This window comes from Oncorhynchus mykiss, chromosome 18, assembly GCF_057628025.1.
Source record: "Oncorhynchus mykiss isolate SJ-2025 chromosome 18, ASM5762802v1, whole genome shotgun sequence".
Lineage (NCBI taxonomy): Eukaryota > Metazoa > Chordata > Actinopteri > Salmoniformes > Salmonidae > Oncorhynchus > Oncorhynchus mykiss.
The window spans coordinates 54224579-54247562 of record NC_143039.1 but is presented as its reverse complement, the minus strand read 5'-3'; the positions used below and the strand labels follow the sequence as shown (position 1 = coordinate 54247562).

Sequence of the window (22984 nt, the reverse complement as noted above, 5' to 3'; positions counted from 1 at the left end):
TTGGTTACTGGCCCAATGCTGTTAACAGCCAGGCTACCTGCCATCCCAAGAGAGAGAGTGTGTGAGAGATGTAGGCTGCCTGGCCTTGGCGACATATATCCTGACACGGCCACAAAAGAAAACATCAACCATCCCTCCTCACAAAGCATGGGACAGCCTAATATGTTCTTTTTTTCTCTCTCCTTTACCCCCGTTACAGCTGCCACTAATGCGATTTTTGACATCTTAAGTGCTGCAACAATCAGGCCCTCTTTGAAACTGCCCATGCAAGCAGAACATACAGAATAAAGGAGAGGAGGGAAGATGGTGTGACAACAGCAGGGATGCATCCCAAATGGTGCCCTATTCCCTATTTAGTGTACTACTTTTGAGCAGAGTCAAAAGTAATGCGCTATATAGGGAATATGGTGTCATTTGGGAAGCATCCCTGATGCATGACCGATAAAAGAGAGAGATGGCAGCAAACAAGCCAACGTGCCATAGCAAAGTCCTTTGACCTTAAGTGACATGGTGAGGGTGATCACTCCCTTGATATGAGAAAATCAATTCTGTGCGTTTAGTTGCAGGGTCTTCTGTTTCTATCAGGGGTTGGAATGGACATTATTTCCCAATCGTTTCATTCTGAACAGAACCATTATTTGTTGTGGTTCCCTTCCACTGTTCCGACTAGCAAAAAATAGTTCTGAACCAGTTCGAACCCCCAAAAAGTACCGGTTTATATTGTTCCTTTCTGTTCCTTTTTAAACATGTGAAATAAAATAAAAATCATTAGATTACGTGACCAATTGGGTTATAGTTGTTTAGGTGCATTGGAGAGACAAGTGAAATTTTGTGAGGTGGGAGAGAACGAGAGAGGGTGGAGTAGGAGGCTTGACTTGAAGTGCTGGGCATCTTATGACATGTATAATCTGAATTAGGCCCACAGAATTATACCTACAGAGGAACGGTTTCTATGAAGGAACTTTGAATGTCTTTGAACTTCCGAGAGTTGGCTTAACGTTGCACTAGAGCTAGCTAGCTAGCTAACAAGCTTGTGTGTGCAGAGTGGCACCAGAATTTAAATAAAAACATGGAACTTAAATGCCTGTAACATAACATCATTTTAATAACTGGTTCCCATGTTCCAGAACAGTATAGATCACTTTTGTTCCCGGTTCTGATTCTGTTCCTCGAAAAATGTTGGTTCTGTTCCCTGACCCGGTTCCAACCCCTGGTTTGTATTGCATAGAGCTATAGGACACCAAACAGCCATGTAGCTGCAGGGTCTTCTGTTGCTGTTACATAGATCCAAACAACCAAACAGCCATTTGGGCTTCATGAGGCAACAATGGCCTGACACATGAAAATAGGAATAAAAAATATTAGCACAAGGGATCCACTGGTATTAGTCAAACTGTGGCATTATGGTTAAAATACTTCATGACAGGACATCAGATTGAGAAGTTACAATAGAAAGACATCTATCAACATTATTTAGTTCAAAGCTTGTTTCCCCTCAATCTCACTCTGAGCCCCCAAACTGGTTCTTCCATGTTGGCACTAAGTCGTGCACTGTTCATTCCTGGCTGTTCTGGTCGCCCCTCCATATGTTCCATTAGAGTTCAATCTATTAGAGGTTGTTTCATTTCTGTTGGGCATGATGTAAAGGATGTTTCTCTACAGTATCTATAATTCAGAACTATCTCCTTCTCCTTCAGAACTATAATATTCATGACCTCGTTTCTTTCTATTAAATGTTTTTGTATCTCAGTTGATTCTTGGAATGATATCAAAAGTCATTCTAATCCCTAAATGTGAATTGTTCCCCAGCCGATCATTACCGACAGATGGATGCTGTTTTCATAATGACATCCCTATAGTTAGATGGAGATTTCATTTTCAGAAATGTTTTCCTTATTTTTGTTGACCAAATATTTGAGCAGGATGATTTTTATTTGTGACGACCATCGCTTGCAAGACTGAGAGCAGCTAATTATTTTACTGAGCAACATTACAATCCAGCCAATTTAACTGTTTTGATAAACATTGATTGAGACTAAAGGTAGGCAACAGTCTGATCAGCAAGCATGATTTGCAATTTGGAATTGGCTACAGAAGGATGGAGTCTCCTATTTATATTCCGTGTCATTTCCAACAATTGGGATTTGTATTTCTAGGTTAGTATTCCCTATTTTGGTAGGCTATTTCTATAACTCAGATCCAACTCTTTATAACAGCACCAATTTTTTTTAATCCTAAATTAAATGTACATAATCCTCTAGGCCTACAGAATTCGCCAATACAGCCTGAGATTGGTTTGGATGTGGGTTGGATAGAAAAGTCATTCACGGCTACCACCCGGAGAGTTAATAAAATACTCATAATTGAAGGGGAAAGTTTTCCTGATATTTCTTATACTTATCCATGCCATACACAATCAAGAAATCGGCAGCCTTTCAACATTAGGAAATGCAATATTTTCTGCAGATAAGCCTAGCGCTATCAGTCTAGCACCTCAATGAGTCACACATCTTACATCACACTTGACTCGAGTCATTCAACATTAGGTAACAAACTGTTATTTTAAATAAAGAAAATACCCCCAAAAAATTGCAAAGCAGCCTACTAAATATGCCAAGCCTAAACAAATAAATTGAATAGCCTAAATAAACGAGTACATTTAATAAATAAAACAATTCAATTAAATATCTCAGGTCCTGAAAATATGGGTGACATTTTCCCTTCCGTATCCACAATGTGCATCAATGAGGCGAATACAGACGATTTGCCTGTCGGTTTTTCCACCCTGTGCTCGCTTTCATTCCGTTTCTTCTTCACTTCAGTTAGGAACAACTCCATTTTTCAGAAACTTACTTTATACAGACTATCATTCTTTTCTGCTGCGTCCTCCTCCTCACCCACAACAAGTAGGCATATTGCCCATTTCACCCCGCATCATGTGAAGTGCGCAGTAGCTGGTTTTCATGAAGCAAATATGTCGTTTTGTCACAAAATGATATTGACATATTTGGCTTGATGAAAGGGGACCGACCCCCTGACAATAATTTAAGAGAACAAACTGTAAATATAAAATGTTATTGAGTGCAATTTGCATTTCTGTTGTTTAGGAACTAATCTCTTCAAATATAATTTCAGATCTGGTGTGTATTTCACAAATGTTCACACAGATTCCAAGCCCGTGGCCAACGAGCAGGATCCGACCCGATTTGTGAAGACCTCTAGTTCACATGCTGTGACATGGAGAACTACCATGCTAATATGCTGACGTATAGGGATGCTAATGGAGAACTAGCATGCTAATCTGATGTGTAGGTTCACAAGCTGCTAATGGAGAACTAGCATGCTAACAGGTTAATCTGATGTAAAGCATTGATGCAATATACTGCCAACAACCTCTGACAAACTTAATGTATTTTTTTATTAAGACAGATCCTTATAGGGTCCACTTGATTTGCCCACCCACGGATACTTTAACCCCCTATTTAACTAATAAAGAATAAGGGTGTACACCAATAATATGTACTATATCTACAGTTTTGTCTTGCTAAAACACGGGTTAGGATGACAAGGAGACCCGGAGAATACATTTAGGTACAGCCCTGAGAAACAGGAAACGGACTCTTACTTCTGTCCTTGATTGCTGTAACTAGTGTCGTAGGAGTCATAACCCTGGTCATCGTAAGCTGTCCCGTATCCATCATCATATTCCTGGAGATAGAAAGAGAGGATAAAATACATAAAGAACATGTATTAACATCACCACAATTTCATTATTCTGCGCTCTGCTACCACCTATGAAAAGATTTGAGGATAAATCAGAAGAGGAAGATGAAATCCCTTGTCTGCCATGGGACTGGTCAGTCAGTCCAGGTCACTTCATTTGGTTATAACATAGTGTGTTTCTACCTATAGTTAGAACTGTACTACCTACTTTAGAACTGTACTATTCATCAACCATGCTGTAAACCTCTGTTAATTCCTGGAAGTATGTCAAAAGCAATTCTTCAGATCCCTAAATGTGAATTGTTCCCCAACCGATCATTACCAACAGCTGGATGCAGCTGTAATCAATTAAAGATCAGCACAGATGTACAGATGTAGGATCTTAATGTAACCACTCTTTTGTTGCTGAGAATTTTCCTGCAAAGCAGGAAATGCACATTTGCAGAATATTCAAGGTTTAAAAAGGCTTCTAAAGTTTGTCATTTCCACTTTAAAATGTCAGACTTGATTTGCCCTAATGAAAAATGGAAAGTCACATTTCCCGTTGCTGCATGATTCTTTTCCTGCCGTAGCAAACTGTCTCAAATTAAGATCCTACATCAGTATTATTCTGTCATTTCAAATGTATTTAATGTGTAAATGTTTATTTTATGCATTTGTTAACTGTCATTGATCTGAAGACACCACCCCACACATAGATTTTTCTACCGTTTCAAACTACTCTGACATCGAAAATATTTACTGATCTCAAATCAGATACATTATTTCTCAATTGTGAACATAGGAGAAGGATAGTGGATGTACCACTGTTCCATGTAGCTCTATCCTTGTGTATATGTGTGTATGTGTGTACGTGTGTATGTGTGTATGTGTATGGGTGTGTATGAGTCCATTTCATCACCATCTGCTTGTGCTCCAGCACTACCACCTCTCCTCCCCCTACTCATCCCCTTCAACACCCCCCAGCCCCCTAGCCCCCTGCCTAGAGGAACATCAAAGGGGCTCACAGCCGCACCCATCCTAATTTGGGATAAATGGGACTTATGTTCCACAAAGATGTGGACCCCTCATGACACATCCCTCACTACCCTCACCCCCCCCCCCCCCCCCCCCCCCCAACCCTCCACCACTAATTCCATCTGGGTGATTTGCATGCATGAACTGTGAGAATTACAGCGAGAGAGAATGTGTGCGAGAGAGAGACAACATACTCATCATCATCTCCATTCTCCATGTTATTATGAAGGCCGCTAAATGCGTGATTAGAAACATGCTTCTGCCAAATGACACTATTTGAATCCACTCTTTTATCTTTAATCCCGAGGAAGCTAACTTACTAACTAATTGTGTACGATGATGGAAAATAAAGTGAATCAAAGTTGGGCTGGTGCTGTGGCTGTGTGAATCTGTGTCCGTCCCAAATGTCACCCTATTCCTTCCTAAGCAGTGCACTATATGGGGTATAGGGTGCCAATTGGGAGGTACGCTCTGTTACAAATAGAGTTCCCTGGCCTCTGGCTTCCTAATCACCACAGTCTCAACATCATTATTACCATGTTAGATCACTGGTGTGTCATGGTGGTTTGTTGGTGGATGGTGTATTATTGACTGTCATTATACAATGTTTGAATGTGGCATCAAAAGGCTATTTATCCTATAAATAGGATACATAGCGATATAATATATATGATTCAAATTTGAAATTTCATTCCAAAATGCTTTATATACATTTTTAGAAATATTGGTATTTAGCTTTAATTCTTTAAAGAAATTATTGGTGTGTTTGTTCTCTATTTAATCATGGCATGGGGTTGTACAATGACAGACATGTACTGTACAGTGCCTTCGGAAAATATTCAGACCACTTCTCTTTTTCCACATTTTGTTACGTTACAGCCTTATTCTAAAATTGATTAAATTCCTTTTTTTCCTCATCAGGTTTTTACATAAGTATTCATGAGACTCGAAATTGATCTCAGGTGCATCCTGTTTCCATTGATCATCCTTGAGATGTTTCTACAACTTCATTGGAGTCCACCTGTGGTAAATTCAATTGATGGCACATGATTTAGAAAGACACACCTGTCTATATAAGGTTGACAGTGCATGTCACAGCAAAAACCAAGCCATGAGGACGAAGGAATTGTCCGTAGAGCTCAAAGACATCAGAACCTACAGTGAAGCATGGTGGTGGCAGCATCGTGCTGTAGGGATGTTTTTTTATTGGCAGGGACTGGGAGACTAGTCAGGAACAAGTAAAAGATTAACAAAGCATAGTAAAGAGAGATCCTTGATGAAAGCCTGCTCCAGAGCACTCAGGACCTCAGACTGGGGACAAAGATTCAATAGGACAATGACCCTAAGCACACAGACAACGTAGGAGTGGCTTTGGAACATGTCTCTGAATGTCCTAGAATGTCCTAGAGTGGCCCAGCCAGAACCCGGACTTGAACCCAATCGAACATCTCTGGAGAGACTTGAAAATAGCTTTGCAGCAACATTCCGACAGAGCGTTAGAGGATCTGCAGACAACAATGGAAGAAACTCTGTGCCAAGCTTGTAGCATCATACCCTAGAAGACTCAATGCTGTAATTGTTGCCAAAAGTTAAGATAGCCCCCTTTTTTTCAATTTTCTCCTAAATGACATACCCAAATCTAACTGCCTGTAGCTCAGGCCCTAATGCAAGGATATGTATATTCTTCAAACCATTTGAAAGGAAACACTTTGAAGTTTGTGGAAATGTGAACTGAATGTAGGAGAATATAACACAATAGATCTGGTAGAAGAAAATACAACAACAAAAAAATTATAATAATTCTACCACCATCTTTGAAATGCAAGAGAATTCTGATGGTGTACACAAGATGGAAGCAGTGTATGTGCAACGTTTCAGACGGATAACTTGAAGTATGAGCGAGCTACAGGACATTTAGTGTGAAGTCACCCAGGTACATTTGGGCAAATCGTGAAAGTGTCACACTCTGACCATAGTTTGCGTTGTTTGTTTCTATGTTTTGTTTGGTCAGGCTGTGATATGAGTGGGCATTCTATGTTGTATGTCTAGTTTGTCTGTTTCTATGTGTTTGGCCTGATATGGTTCTCAATCAGAGGCAGGTGTTAGTCGTTGTCTCTGATTGGGAACCATATTTAGGTAGCCTGTTTTTTTATTGTGGGGTGTGGGTGATTGTTCCTGTTTCCAGTGTTCCTGTGTTGGTATTCACGTTATGGGACAGTTTCGTCTTCGTTCTTTTTTTGTCGGTTCATTGTTTTTGTACGTTGTTTAAGTATCCGATTAAAAAATGGATAGTCATCACGCTGCATTTTGGTCCTCCTCTCTTTCTAACGAAGACAATCGTTACAGAATCATCCACCACCATAGGACTAAGCAGCGTGGTAACGGGCAGCAGCAGGAGAGGAAGCGATATCAGGACTCCTGGACATGGGAACGAGATCTGGACTATGTCACTACTTGGGAGGAGATAGACAGGTGGTCGGTCGACCCAGGGAGAGTGCCGGAGCCCGCCTGGGATTCTCTGGGGAAGTGTGAGGAGGGATACTGGCGTATGGAGTTGGCATGACGATCATGGAAGCCAGAGAGGCAGCCCCAAAAATGTATTGGGGGAGGCACACGGGGAGTGTGGCTAAGGCAGGTAGGAGACCTGCGCCAACTCCCCGCGCTTACCGTGGAGAGAGAGGGCATCGTACTGGTCAGGCACCGTGTTATGCCCATGTTCTGAATTCTGTCACGGTACATTTCAAAAGTGCTAAACAAATAGTTATACTGACTGTGTCCATCCTAACTCACTCATTAATGTCTTCATCGAAATTACGGATTGCCTCTTATCGGCTTGTCATCCCCTTATGCCATAGTTTGTACATCTTAAATGTCATTAGAATCCACATTTATTTAAGCAAGTCAGCCTTAACAGCGATGTTTTTTTTTAAAGGCAGTAAATGTTGCTGAATTAACTGTTTCGCTGCCAGACAATGCTCCACTGATAGCCAGGTGTAGCAGTGGTAATATTATGGGACTGCTGTTGGGACAGCTTTAGGTAGGCCATTTGTGAGCACCGTTTGTCACCGTTATAGAGCAATTCATGTATATTTTAGTGTTGTGTAGTGTCATGCGTTATGTGCAGTTTAATATATGTCTCATCAGGCTCAGGTAGCTTCAGGTTGGAATGTTCATGCTGATCAAAGCTCTAATCAAATCCAGTGATATATTCTCGGGATGGAACAATTGTAGAATACCAGGAAAATATTCAACCCCACTACAGAGATGAGGTAGTCATTCAAAAATTATGTTAAATATTATTATTGCAAAAATATCATGTTGAACACTATTACTGAGTCCATGCATCTTACGTGACTTGTTAAGCAAAATGTTTCTCAAAGTATTTAGTCTTGCCATGACAAAAGGGTTGAATACTTATTGACTCAATACATTTTAGCTTTTCATTTTTATTAATTTGTAAAAATGTCAAAAATCATAATTCCACTTCGACATTACAGCTACTGTGTGTAGGCCGGAGACCAACAAAAAAATCTGAATTTAATCAGTTTTAAAAACAGGCTGTAACACAATAAAATGTGAACAAAGTAAAGTGGTGTGAATACTTTCTGACAGCATCCATCAGTCTATTAATATTAAATTATAGAAAATCTCAGCAAAATGGTCAAAAGTAAAACCATGTAGCTGTGGCTGATCAAGTATGCATACAGCAGCTAGCCTCACTTATCAAATAAATTAGTCTCAGTTGAGTATGAAAAGCGAGAAGGAGATGATCCTAGATCGGAGAGAGAACACAGTTTTTGTTCAAGCGGAAGAGAGTCAGCCCAGAAATAAAAATCATTTTCTAGTCCATAAATAATGAAACAGTGGAAAATATTCACAGCAACTTGATTCACTAATCCAGTTCAAGAATCTATACAAATATTATTTGTATCTGAAATACATGCCTGCACGATGAGCGCATGATACATGATACAATGACACAGAAAAGTTATTGTCCATATCATCTTTTGATTAGTCAGTTGCAACAACATTGAGAAAACAAATACTGTGCAACATGCTTAATGAATAGCATTTACAGTATATTCACATAATGAATAACATTATGGAATCATCTCTTTCTCTGTCAGACACAGTAATAAGGTCATTGCTGAGGAATCCTCATGTTCTACTCCGTTGCGTAGAGCCATTTTTAAATATGTCCTCTCGGCATTACATTACTAATCTTAATATGTCCTGACCCCATGTAGCTGATCATAACATGGTTTTGGTTATAATGTAATCTGATTACGACTGAAACTAAATGGATCTATAGAGCAGACAAACCCAAGCACTTGTTTTTTCCATAACATGTAGCATGTCAGAGAAATATGCAACAACAAAAAGTTAACTCTGCAACTTAGTAAGGTGCTGGGGGTCAAGCAGACGGGTCTGGAGGTCATTTATGACAAGAGAGCCCTCACAAAAGGCGCACAAGGTATTGATGCACCCCAGACATCCTCTTTACCAGGAGTTTGAGCTCTACCTCTAAGTATAGCGTTACAGGGCACCGGGGCACAAAAGGAGTAGAACAAGACAATCCTTTGTCCCAGTGGAATGAAACCCAACCACCAGTAGGATAAGAAGGCTGGTACCATTAACACTGTAGTTGACTGCTTGTACTGATGTGTATAGTGTATATAGTGTACAGATTAATCCTTGATCTCTCAGGAACTGCACCTTTTCTACCTGCATTTATTGTCAGTACATGTCTATGCCTGATTATGCGTTTTCATACACTAAGTGTACAAAACAATAAGAACACCTGCTCTTTCCATAACATAGACTGACCAGGTGAATCCAAATCAAAGCTATGATCCCTTATTGATTTCAATCAGTGCAGATGAAGGGAGAAGACCGGTTAAAGAAGGATTTTTACACTCACAAGACTCCATGTTACACAATAAATGTTTGTTTTGTTCGATTAAGTGTCTCTTTATGTCCAAAAACCTCAGTTTTGTTGGTGCGTTTTGTTCAGTAACCCATTGGCACAAAGCATGGTCACAGCAGGCAGACGGAAAATCCATAAAGTATCATAAAAGTTCGTAGAAACATGTCAAACGATGTTTATAATCAATCCTCAGGTTGTTTTTGTCATAAATAATCAATAATATTTCAACCGGACAATATCTCCATCAATAGAAAAGGAACAACAAGAAAGGCACACTCCTGGACACGCACAGCAAACATCTCTGGAAATTTCCACTATCCACTCATTGAAAGTGGTGTTTCTCCCTCATTTTTCAGAGTAAAAGCCTGAAACAATGCCTAAAGACTGGCCACATGTCGTGGAAGCCATAGGGATCGTGAACTGGGTCATAAGTCTTTGTATGGTGGATAGACTTTCAATGGAAAATCAGCCATTTCAAAATAATAGCATTTCCTGGATGGATTTTCCTCCTGCCTTATCAGTTCTGTTATACTCACAGACATTATTTTAACAGTTTTGGAACTTTAGAATGTTTTCTATCCAATACTACCATGCAAATGCGTATCCTAACTTCTGGGCCTGAGTGACAGGCAGTTTACATAGGGCACCATATTCATGCAAACTACTCAATACTGCCCCCGTTCCCAGAAAGGTTTTAAGTCTTGAGACAATTGAGACCTGGATTGTGTGTGTGCTTCTCAGAGGGTGAATGGGCAAGACAAACAATTTAAGTGCCTTTGAATGGGGTTTGGTAGTACAGTTGCCAGGCGCACCAGTTTGTGTCAAGAACTGCAACACTGCTGTGTTTTTCATGATCGTTTTCGACACCAAATGTACTGAATACACTGAGTGTGCAAAACATTAAGAACACATTCTTAATATTGGGTCCATGACCCGACTATTTGAGGCTGTTCTGAGGGCAAAAAGGTTGGGTTGACTCAATATTAGGAAGGTGTTCTTAATGTTTTGCACACTCAGTGTATTCAGTACATTTGGAAAGTATTCAGACCCCTTGACTTTTTGCAAATTTTGTTATGTTACAGCCTTATTCTAAAATGGATTAAATCGTTTTTACCCCTCTCATAAATCTAGACACAATTCCCCATAATGACGAAACAAAAACAGGATTTTATACATTTTTGCAAATGTATAAAAATAAAAATATATATATTTACATGATTCAGAACCTTTACTCAGTAATTTGTTGAAGCTCCTTGGACAGCGATTACAGCCTCAAGTCTTCTTGGGTATGACGCTACAAGCTTGGTACACCTATATTTCGGGAGTTTCTGCCATTCTTCTCTGCAGATCACCTCAAGCTCTGTCAGGTTGGATGGGGAGGTATTTTTAGGTCTCTCCAGAGATGTTTGGCTAAGTTCAAGTCCAGGCTCTGGCTGGACCACTCAAGGACATTCAGAGACTTGTCCCAAAGCCACTCCTGCGTTGTTTTCGCTGTGTGCTTGGCGTTGTTGTCCTGTTGAAAGATAAACATTTGCCCCAGTCATGAGGTCCTGAGCGTTCTGGAGCAGGTTTTCATCAAGGATCTCTCTGATCTCTCCATTCATCTTTCCCTCGATCCTGACTAGTCTCCCAGTCTCTGCTGCTGAAAAACACCACCATGATCCACCGTAGGGATGGTGCCAGGTTTCCTCCAGACGTGACACTTGGCATTTAGGTCAAAGAGCTCAATCTTGATTTCATCAGACTAGAGAATCTTATTTCTCATGGTCTGAGAGTCCTTTAGGTGCCTTTTACTGAGGAGTGGCTTCCGTCTGGCCATTTTATCATAAAGGCCTGATTTGTGGGGTGCTACAGAGACTGTTGTCCTTCTGGAAGGTTCTCCCATCCCCACAGAGGAACTCTGGAGCTCTCTCAGAGTGACCATCAGGTTCTTGGTAACCTCCCTGACCAAGGCCCTTCTCCCCTGATTGCTCAGTTTGGCCGGGCAGCCAGCTCTAGGAAGAGTCTAGGTGGTTCCAAACTTCTTCCATTTAAGAATGACGGAGGCCACTGTGTTCTTAGGGACCTTCAATGCTGCAAAGAAATGTTGGTACCCTTCCCCAAATCTGTGCCTCGACGCAATCCTGTCTTGGAACTCTACAGACAATTCCTTGGATCTCATGGCTTGGTTTTTGCTCTGACATGCACTGTCAACTGTGGGACCTTATATAGACTGGTGTCTGCATTTCCAAATCACATCCAATCAATTGATTTTACCAAAGGTGGACTTCAATGAATTTGGAAAAAAACATCTCAAGGAAGATCAATGGAAACAGGATGCACCTGAGCTCAATTCCGAGTCTCATAGGAAAGATATTTCTGTTTTTTATTTGTAATACATTTGCAACCATTAAAAGAAAAACAGTTTTTGCTTTGTCCGTATATATTTTTTAAATCCGTTTTAGAATAAGGCTGTAACTTAACAAAATGTGGATAAAAGGAAGGGGTCTGAATACTTTCTGAATGCACTGAATATACTGTACTGCAACCAAGATGTCCCCACAGGGATGATAAAGGCATTATCTTATCTTTAACATAACCATGGATGACAGACATGTTAGTAATACAAGCCCTTAGCGGGAAGGCTACATGTATGGTTGACAATCTATTTGAAGGCTGCTGTCCCTTACCATGTAATGGCGCTTTAATTCCTCTCTCTCAGACCCAACTCTATCAGGGTGCTGTCCTTCCTCATCTCAGTGTTGTTACTCCGTGTTGTTCAGTGCCACTTTAAATGCACATTAAAGCCTAACAATGTCATGTTATTGTCGTTTAACTTACCAGCTCCAGTGAGTTAGGGGAGAACTGAACCCAGAACATGACTGTTTTACTAAGCATGCTCGCAGGTTAGCAACAACTTTTATTATGTTAGCTGGACTTTTCTTTAGAGAGATGGGCCTTTGGCAAATTTGAACGGCTTTTCAGTCAGAAACTTGATTGCGATTGGTAATGGTAGTCACATACCTTTGTTTCACCTCTTGCAAAGCACTGATAGCACAGCTCAGTAACTCAGTAACTCAGTAACTTGAGGACTAATACAAGATGGCTACATTTCCAAGTTCAAATAGGATTAACATGTCAGAAAGGGATGGATGGAGCAGAGACAGAGGGGAGCAGACAGAAGAGAACGGGAGCAGAAGAGAGAGGACAGAGATAGAGACAGCAGACAGAGAAAGCAAATCGAGAGAGCGAGAGGGCGAGAGCAGAGAAACAGCTCCTAAGTGAGTCTTTCATTTGTATGCCAGAGGAGGGCTGAGATGCATGTTGTTAAAAGATAAGGGTTGCCCTCATAGGCCAAAGAGACTAACAGAGGCTCTGGAACTGCATGTTCCAACAACAGTATCACAGACGCTTTACTGTGCTCTACAATACACCCGCTGGATCAGAGGAACAGATAGGGAGGGATGCTGCTGAAATACAGAGGGGAGGTTTGGAGTCTCACACCGCCATAGCATCTCCATGAGAGTTAGACATTATACACCCATTATTTTCATCGTGATTTCAAGTGGGATTTATGCCACTTTGAACCTACAATGAGTGTACAAAATATTAGGAACACTTTTCTAATATTGAGCTGCACCCCCTTTCCCCCCTTTTGCCCTCAGAACAGCCTTAATTCGTCAGGGCAAGGCGTCAAAAGTGTTCCACAGGGATGCTGGCCCATGTTGACTCACAGTTGTGTCAAGTTGTCTGAATGTCCTTTGGGTGGTGGACCCACAAAGGAAACTGTTGAGTGTGAAAAACCCAGCAGTGTTGCAGTTCTTGTCAAACTCAAACCGTTGTGCATAGCACCGACTACTGAATGGCACTTAAATATTTTGTCTTGCCCATTCACCCTTTGAATGACACACATACAAAACCCATGTCTCAATTTGGGCTCCCGAATGGCGCAGCAGTCTAACGCACTGCATCTCAGTGCTAGAGGTGTCACTACAGACACCCGTGGTTTGAATCCAGGCTGTATCACAACCGACTGTGATTGGGATTCCTATAGGGCGGCGCACAATTGTCCCAGCGTCGTCCGGGATTGGCTGGTGTAGGCCATCATTGTAAATAATAATTTGTTCTTAACTGACTTGCCTTGTTAAATAAAGGTTAAATAAAAAATGTAAATAAATGAAAAATAAAATAATTCTCTCAAGGCTTAAAAATCCTTCTGTCTCCTCCCCTTCATCTATACTGATTGAAGTGAAGTTAAGAGGTGACATCAATAAGGGATCTGTACCGGCTGTTGGAAGGAGAGGACCAAGGTGCAGCGTGGTCCTCTCCTTCCAACAGCCATTACAGAATCACCCACCAAGAAAGGACCAAGCAGCGTGGTAACCAGGAGCAGAGGGTTCTGGACTCCTGGACTTGGGAGGAGATATTGGACGGCAAGAGACCCTGGGCACAGGCTGGGGAATATCGCCGCCCCAAGACAGAGCTGAAGGCAGCGAAAGATGAGCAGCGGCTCCAGGTTCTCCCGCCTGTCTGGAGCTGCCAGAGCCACCCGTCTGTCAGGAGCTGCCAGAGCCGCCCGTCAGTCAGGAGCTGCCAGAGCCGCCCGTCAGTCAGGAGCTGCCAGAGCCGCCCGTCAGTCAGGAACTGCCAGAGCCGCCCGTCAGTCAGGAACTGCCGGAGTCGCCCTTCCCTCCGGCGCTGCCGGAGTCTCCCGTCTATTCGGGGCCCGCTGCAAGGGTCCCCAGTCCGAGGTCGGCGGCAAGGGTCGCCGCTCTGAAGGCGCCACTTAAGTGGGCCAAGACTATGGTGGAGTGGGGTCCACATCCCGCGCCAGAGCCGCCACCGCGGACAGATGCCCACACAGACCTGTCCGCGGCTGGAGTTCTCTGATTGACAACCATACTTAGGTAGCCTGTTTTCCTATTTTGAGTGGTGGGTGATTGTTTTCTGTTGTGTGTCTGCACCAGCCAGAACTGTTTCGGTCGTTCGCTTTGTTATTTTTGTTATTTCTGTGTTCATTAAATAAATATGGACACATACCACGCTGCACCTTGGTCCTCTCCTTCCAACAGCCGTTACAGGATCATAGCTTTCACCTGGATTTATCTGGTCAGTCTACGTCATGGAAAGATGTTTTGTACACTCATTGTATATTTAAAAACAAATAAATGGCATGGTTAAGCTATACAGTACAGATGTAGGATCTTAAATTGACCACCCTGTTGCAGGAAATGTTAAACTTGTAGTGTATATGAGGTTTAAAAATACTAATTTCCCATTTCCAAATATCAGACTCGATTTTCCCTTATAAAAAAATGTTTAAACCCCAACAAAAATGTAAATGAATTATAATCAACATAATAATTAACATTTTCCTGCTGTCGCGAACTGGCTCAAATGAATACCCTACCCTACCTGCATGAACAACTTTTTCTCATGATCATTATGTCACAGCCATCTGTTTTATAACAGAAATGTCTACTTTTGAAACCTGTTTTTGGTGTGCTTTGTAAGGAAAGCGTGCATGCTCTGCCCACGACATTATGTTATGAAAATCACTGTCACCAATCCAGAGAATAAAGCCAATATAATGCAAAGTGATAAACCTTTTCATGGAGCAATATAATGTTTGTATTGTATGTAACCTGTACTTATACACATTATACTGTATTCAGGAGCATTACACTGTTGTCAGCTATAATATCACACTTGTCTTCTCTTTACAGTGTCAGCATGAAGGGTGTGGTCTAGCTTCAAACACATGCACACACCCTGGCTCCTAACATACAGCATAGAGGAGAATAGTCTGGGGGAATTATCATAAACAAGACTAACCCACTTGTATTGCGCCACACACACACACACACACACACACACACACACACACACACACACACACACACACACACACACACACACACACACACACATATACACACACACACACACACACACACACTGCTCTGCCCCTCACCACCCAAAAGGATCATGCTGCTTGTTTATCTTATTCTACCAGATGTGGTTTTTAGCCATTATGTTGGTTGTACAGCGCCTTCAGAAAGTAGTCACTTTTTCCACATTTTGTTGTGTTACAAAGTGGGATTAAAATATATTTCATTGTCATTTTTTTGTCTAATGATCTACACAAAGTGGAATAATTATTGTTTTGTGTTTTTTTTTAAGAATGGAAAATAAAACACTAATATATCTTGATTAGATAAGTAATCAACCCCCTGAGTCAATACATGTATACCTGTGAGTCTTTCTGGGTAAGTCTCTAAGAACTTTGCGCACCTTGATTGTACAATATTTGCCCATTTTATTAAAAAAATTCTTCAAGCTTCGTCAAGTTGGTTGTTGATCATTGCGAGACAGTCATTTCAAGCCGACTTAAGTTAAAATTGTGACTAGGCCACAGGAACATTCAATGTTGTTTTGGTAAGCAACTCCAGTGTATATTTGGCCTTGTGTTTTAGGTTATTGTCCTGCTGAAAGGTGAACTTGTCTCCCAGTGTCTGTTGGAAAGCAGACTGAACCAAGTTTTCCTTTAGGATTTGTATCCTAAAAAAAACTTCCTAGTCTTTGCCGACCGACAAGCATACCCATAACATTACGCAGGCCCCACCATGCTCGAAAATAGGAAGAGTTGGACTCAGTGATGTGTTGAGTTGGACTGGCCCCAAATATAACACTTTGCATTCAGGACAAAAAGTTAATTAATTTGTAAACTTTGGCAGTATTACTTTAGTGCCTTATTGCAAACAGGATGCATGTTTCACTCTGTAATTTATGGGGATTCCCTCATGGGGAAATCCCTGAGCAGTTTCCTTCCTCTCCGGTAACTGAGTTAGGAAGGACGCCTGTATCTTTGTAGTGACTGGGTGTATTGTGGAACAGGTTGAGAGCTTCAAGTTCCTCAGTGTCCACATCACTAGAGAACTGTCATGGTCCACACACATCAACACAGTTGTATATAGGGCACGACAACACCTCTTCCCCTTCAGGAGGCTGAAAAGATTCAGCATTGGTCCTCAGATCCTCAAAAAGTTCTACATCTGCAACATTCAGAGCATCTTGACTGGTTACATCAACGCTTGGTATGGCAACTGTTTGGCATCCGACCACAAGGCACTACAGAGAGTAGTGCATCTGGCCGATTATCAGGCTGTACCACAATACAATTTGGAAATGTGGAAAAAGTCAAGGGGTGTGAATACTTTCTGAAGGCACTAAGTGTTTGTCTGCTTAACATGACACACTACTTAAGTCCCAAAAAGCCCCTATCACATATATAGTGCACAATTTTAACAAGGAATGGAAGGCAGACACTCTCCGCTCTGATGGAACTCATGTGTTTGAGTCCGAGGCATGTGATGCGACCAAGGCCTGCACCACACTGCATGGACAGGAAGTAAGGATGGTATGAAATAGGCCCTCTACACTTTTCTATTTTTACCAATGACCTGCACTGGTATTAAACAAAGCATGTGTGTCCATGTATGCTGATGATTCAACCGTATACGCATCAGCAACCACAGCTAATGAAGTCACTGAAACCCTTAACAAAGACTTGCAGTCTGTTTTGGAATGGGTGGCCAGTAATAAACCGGTCCTGAACATCTCTAAAACTAAGAGCATTGCATTTGATACAAATCATTCCTTAAGTGCTAGACCTCAGCTGAAATTGGAAATTAATGGTGTGGCTGTTGAACAAGTTGAGGAGACTAAATTACTTGCCGTTACCTTAGATTGTAAACTATCATGGTCAAAACATATAGATTCAATGGTTGTAAAGATGGGAAGAGGTCTAGCCGTAATAAAGAGATGCTCTGATTTTTTGACACCAGACTCCAAAAAGCATGTTCTGAAGGCTCTAGTTTTGTGTAATCTTGATTATTGTCCAGTCGTGTGGTCCAGTGCTGCAAGGAAAGACCTAGTTAAGCTGCAGCTGGCTCAGAATAGAGCGGCATGTTTTGCTCTTCATTGTAATCAGAAGGCTGATATAAATACTATGCATGCCAGTCTTGTAGCGATTGTCGTTGGGAGAAGGAGAAGAGGACCAAACTGCAGCGTGGTACATATTCATAATGACTTTTAATAAAGATGAATACTGGAACAAAAACAACAAACCGATAAACTAACAGTTCTGCAAGGTTCAACAAAAACACTAAACAGAAAATAATCACCCACAACTCAAAACGGGAAAACAGGCTACCTAAGTATGGCTCTCAATCAGAGACAACGATAGACAGCTGCCTCTGATTGAGAACCATAACAGGCCAAACACATAGAAAAAGAAAACCTAGACCTACAACATAGAATACCCACCCACATCACACACTGACCAAACTAAAAATAGAAACCCACAAAGCAATCTAGAGTCAGGGCGTGACAAGTCTCTCTTGGCTAAGAGTTGAGGAGAGACTGACTGCATCACTTCTTCTTTTTGTAAGAAACATCATTGCGTTGAAAATCCCAAATTGTTTGCATAGTCAACTTACACACAGCTCTGACACACACACTTATCCCACCAGACATGCCACTATGGGTCTTTTCATAGTCCCCAAATCCAGAACAAATTCAAGAAAACGTACAGTATTATATAGAGCCCTTATTGCATGGAACTTCCTTCCATCTCATATTGCTCAAATAAACAGCAAACCTCAAATAACAGATAAAGAAACACCTCGTGACACAACGCTTCTCCCCTATTTGACAGTTTGCTTGCATACATTGATACAGTTGAAGTTGGAAGTTTATATACACTTAGGTTGGAGTCAAACTATATAGTTAACAAACTATAGTTTGGGCAAGTTTGTTAGGACATCTACTTTGTGCATGACACAAGTCATTTTTCCAACAATTGTTTACAGACAGATTATTTTACTTAAAATTCACTGTTGACTGTGCCTTTAAACAGCTTGGAAAATTCCGGAAAAGGATGTCATGGCTTTAGAAGCTTCTGATAGGCTAATTGACCTCATTTGAGTAAATTGGAGGTGTACCTGTGGATGTATTTCAAGGCCTACCTTCAAACTCAGTGCCTATTTGTGTCACGCCCTGACCGTAGAGCTTTTTATGTCTCTATTTTGGTTTGGTCAGGGTGTGATTTGGGTGGGCATTCTAAGTTATTTTTTCTATGTTTTTGTATTTCTTTGTTTTGGCCGGGTATGGTTCTCAGTCAGGGACAGCTGTCTATCGTTGTCTCTGATTGGGAACCATACTTAGGTAGCTTTTCCCCACATGGTTTTTGTGGGTAGTTAATTTCTGTGTAGTGTTTGCACCTTACAGGACTGTTTCGCTTAGTCTCGTTGTTATTTTTCTGATAGTGAGCAAAGGACCTTGTGAAGATGCTGGAGGAAACAGGTACAAAAGTATCTAAATCCACAGTAGAACCAGTCCTATATCGATATAACCTGAAACGCCGCTCAGCAAGGAAGAAGCCACTACTCCAAAACCGCTATAAAAAAGTCAGACTACGGTTTGCAACTGCACATGGGGACAAAGATCGTACTTTTTGGAGAAATGTCCTCTGGTCAGATGAAACAAAATATATAACTGTTTGGCCCTAATGACCATCATTATGTTTGGAGGAAAAAGAGGGAGGCTTGCAAGCAGACGAGAACCATCTCAACCGTGAAGCACGGGGGTGGCAGCATCATGTTATGGGGGTGCTTGGCTGCAGGAGGGACTTGTACACTTCACAAAATAGATGGCATCATGAGGACGGACAATTATGTGGATATACTGAAGCAACATCTAAAGACATCAGTCACGAAGCTAAAGCTTGGTTGCAAATTAGTCTTCCAAATGGACAATGACCCCATGCATACTTCCAAAGTTGTGGCAAAATGGCTTTAAGTCAAGGTTTTGGAGTGGCCATCACAAATCCCTGACCTCAATCCCATAGAAAATTTGTGGGCAGAACAGAAAAAGTGTGTGTGAGCAAGGAGGCCTACAAACCTGTCTCAAACCAGCTCTGTCAGGAGGAATGGGCCAAAATTCACCCAATTTATTGTGGGAAGCTTGTGAAAGGCTACCCAAAACGTTTGACCCAAGTTAAACAATTTAAAGGCAATGCTACCAAATCCTAATTGAGTGTTTGTAAACTTCTGACCCACTGGGAATGTGATGAAAGAAATAAAAGCTGAAATAAATCATTCTCTCTACTCATCATTCTCTCTTATTCTGACATTTCAAATTCTTAAAATAAAGTGGTGATCCTCAATGACCTAAAACAGGGATTTTTTTTACAAGGATTAAATGTCAGGAATTGTGAAAAACTGAGTTTAAATGTATTTGGCTAAGGTGTATGCAAACTTCCGACTTCAACTGTATTTAGACTACGTGTGCCTTTTTAAAAATGTATGTAGTTCTGTCCTTGAGATGTTCTTGTCTAATGATCTGTATTATGTCATTTTTCATGTTTTGTGTGGACCCCAGGAAGAGTAGCTGCTGCTTTTGCTACAGCTAATGGGGATCGTAAAATTCTTTATCCACACCTTTCTCATTATCAGCCCAAATTGAAATGACAAGTATTTCTGATTCCTAGTGAATGTTAAGAAATGGGTAACAGGCAGAATAACCACAATCCTATTACTGGCCAATGGGCTGAAAGGCAGGTCAGTAACAGGTTCCTTATGGCCTTGTGAGTGTGTGTGTGTTTGTGCTTGCACGAGTGTGTTTGTGTGCCCTATGAAATATCTGGAATGAGATTTGGATGCAATTACTGTATTGTGTAATCAGACTGCTAGGCAAATAATCTCATTCATAATTTAGTTTTATACAAATTAGATTCGCCAATAATCTGATATCGCTACTTACTGTTATTATCGAATCACTGATAATAGAGAGAGGCACAGTAAAGCCACTGAATTCTGAAAATAATTGAATTACCAAAACAAAAACATCCTAACTCCAGAATGCTCAATACAGTAGGTCAGGGTTCCCCAATAGGTGGCCCACGGACCAAATTCGGTCCACGGGTGAATTTATTTGCCCACCCGGTAGCCCAAATTGATCCAAATGAAGCATGCATTGGTAAGAAAACCGATTAAAATGTTACAAATCACCAGTTTTTTACTAATTTGATCTGTTTCTGCCTTGTTCTGAAAATACCTCTAATCTGTTCTGATTGAATCGATTCATCCTCTCCTTCAGCCTATCGAACTTTGTGCATGTAACCGAGTATGACATTGATCTACAAGTCAGATAATTGTGTGCACAGTGCGGGAGAAGCAGCTGCTCGCACCAATGAGAGGTAGGCCTACCCCTTCCCTGTTTTAATATTCGTAGGCTACATCTGTGTGTCACCTTCAGCATTATTTTTGTATCTCACCGGAGAATGCATCGGAGCGGGCAAAACAGGGTCCCTCTGTCTGTATATGTAGGCCATCTATCTGGTCAAAAAGAGTATGACATTTTTGCCGCCCGTACCATTGAACGCAAGGGAAGCCAGCGAGCATTTGGCCTCCCTTGATAAAAAAAGTTTAAAATAATAGCCAATCAGTGTTGAGAGAAACTGAGTGAGATCAACTATGAATGGTCCTGGCATACCAAAAAAAAGTTTAATGGGAAGCCAGTTTGTGTTTGGCTTCACTCCTATCACATCACATTGAGAGCAATATGTAACTAACATAAACAAATTGAATTGTTTCATCTCATTGTGTTGTTGTCCTCCAGTGGCTAGCTAGCTAAAAGTGTCCTAAATTGGCCGTGGATGGCGCTAGGGATTTTTCATTCATCTGGTTTTACTTAATTCTCCGTACTAGCCAATGATTATAACGGCAATTTTGATCCAACCATAAATTCATACTTTGTACTCCTGGCCTGAGAGGATGGAAGTTCAACAAGATGTAGTATGCTAATGTTAACAAATTGCATCGAATCGTTTCAAACTAAAAGTATTGTTTCTGTATCGTATCGGAGCCCATGTATCTAGATATTGTCCTTGTAAGGAGACACGCATATCCCTAATAAATTGAGAGGTATATGTGATCATATCACAATGTAATCAAGGTTAGAAATGATTCTGTTTTTGTCAAAAACTATATCTGTTTGGGCTTCTTGAGGTCAGTCTGCAGTCTACAAATAATGTATAACTATGTTCCGGCCCCCCGACCTTCCACTCAAGAAAAAATCGGCCCGCGGCTGAATGTAATTGGGGACACCTGCAGTAGGTGATACATTGTCATGTTAACTTCTCTAAAAACATGCTGGATAAACAGAACATGGCTTCAAGTCCTTTGGCTGAGCCAGACTGTCTGTAGACGAGGTAAAAACTGGAAGAATGAGGCATCAAGTATGAGCAAGAAATGCATCTCCTCCTCAGCAGTAATTTAATAGAAAACTACAATAAACTATTTGTTAGCATCACTCAATGGTGACAACAGAACAGTAGTTGTGTGTACTACCAACCCTCTACAACGATGGAGAGTAGTGGAGCTCATTCAGTCTGTAATTCACAGCGATATGGTGAAGATTTATCATCAGCCAGATGTCTGCAGTGCTCTCTCTACCGGATCCCCAGGTGCAGGTGTGTGTCTGTCTGTCTGTGGAGCCAGTTTACCACTGTGACAATGATGTGAAGCAGATGGTCCAGCCGAGGCTCTTTACCAGTCATTCTCTACGACCTCCACCCATTCTAACTGCAGACCTCCATATAAACCTGTCAGATGTGGTTAGCTATGGACTGGCAGGGTACTTGTCCTCTCCTACCCCTCCTCTCCTCCCGTCATCCTCTCTACTAAATATGCTGGGTTGGTGCAGCGTCCCTGAGGAGCCTGCTGTGACAGTAAGGTGGGAGGTAGACGGAAGGAGGGAGTCCTCTTTGGCATGTGTCCAAAGGGTCTGACTCTGGAGTTAATATATTCTATCACTGCCAGCTGTTCATATGGGCTCCCTCCAGAAACAACAGGTAAACTAGCATGCCAAGATTACCATAGCAGCTACCAGTAAAATCCCTTCTCAGTTTTGATAATACTAGGAGGATGTATCTGTATGCAGACACAGTGTGTGTGTGTGTGTGTGTGTGTGTGTGCCAGCGTACATGCATGAACACGTTTCCCTCTTACTGTGTAAATACTCACATATTCCCCATATGTGTCTTGTACTACGGGAGGCGGTGGTCTCCGCGGGGGAGCCCCTCGTGTTCTTTGTGCTGGCACACCCCTCCCTCGGGCGGATGGTACCCGGCTAGGGGGTGCCCCTCTCGGTGCTGCTCCACGGGGGACAGCTGCGTGGGGAGGGGGCACACCTCCTCGACTCCTACCACACAGGACAAGCAGGGAATTATAGGTAGGGTCTCAAATATCACTCTATGTAGTGCACTGTTTTGAC

At 41.5% G+C, this 22984-nt stretch overlaps 1 protein-coding gene across 2 annotated transcripts in view; it reads right to left on the bottom strand.

Moving 5' to 3' along the window:
- Positions 1–22984, bottom strand: part of khdrbs3 (KH domain containing, RNA binding, signal transduction associated 3) — a 141589-nt gene that overhangs the window by 12324 nt on the left and 106281 nt on the right. For both annotated transcript variants that reach the window (XM_036952942.2, XM_021572248.3), the window contains exons 6-7: positions 22735–22912; positions 3626–3708 (exon numbers count right to left, since the gene is read on the bottom strand). In XM_036952942.2, the coding sequence (XP_036808837.1) occupies positions 3626–3708; positions 22735–22912 (261 nt within the window). The remainder of the gene's footprint in view (positions 1–3625; positions 3709–22734; positions 22913–22984) is intronic.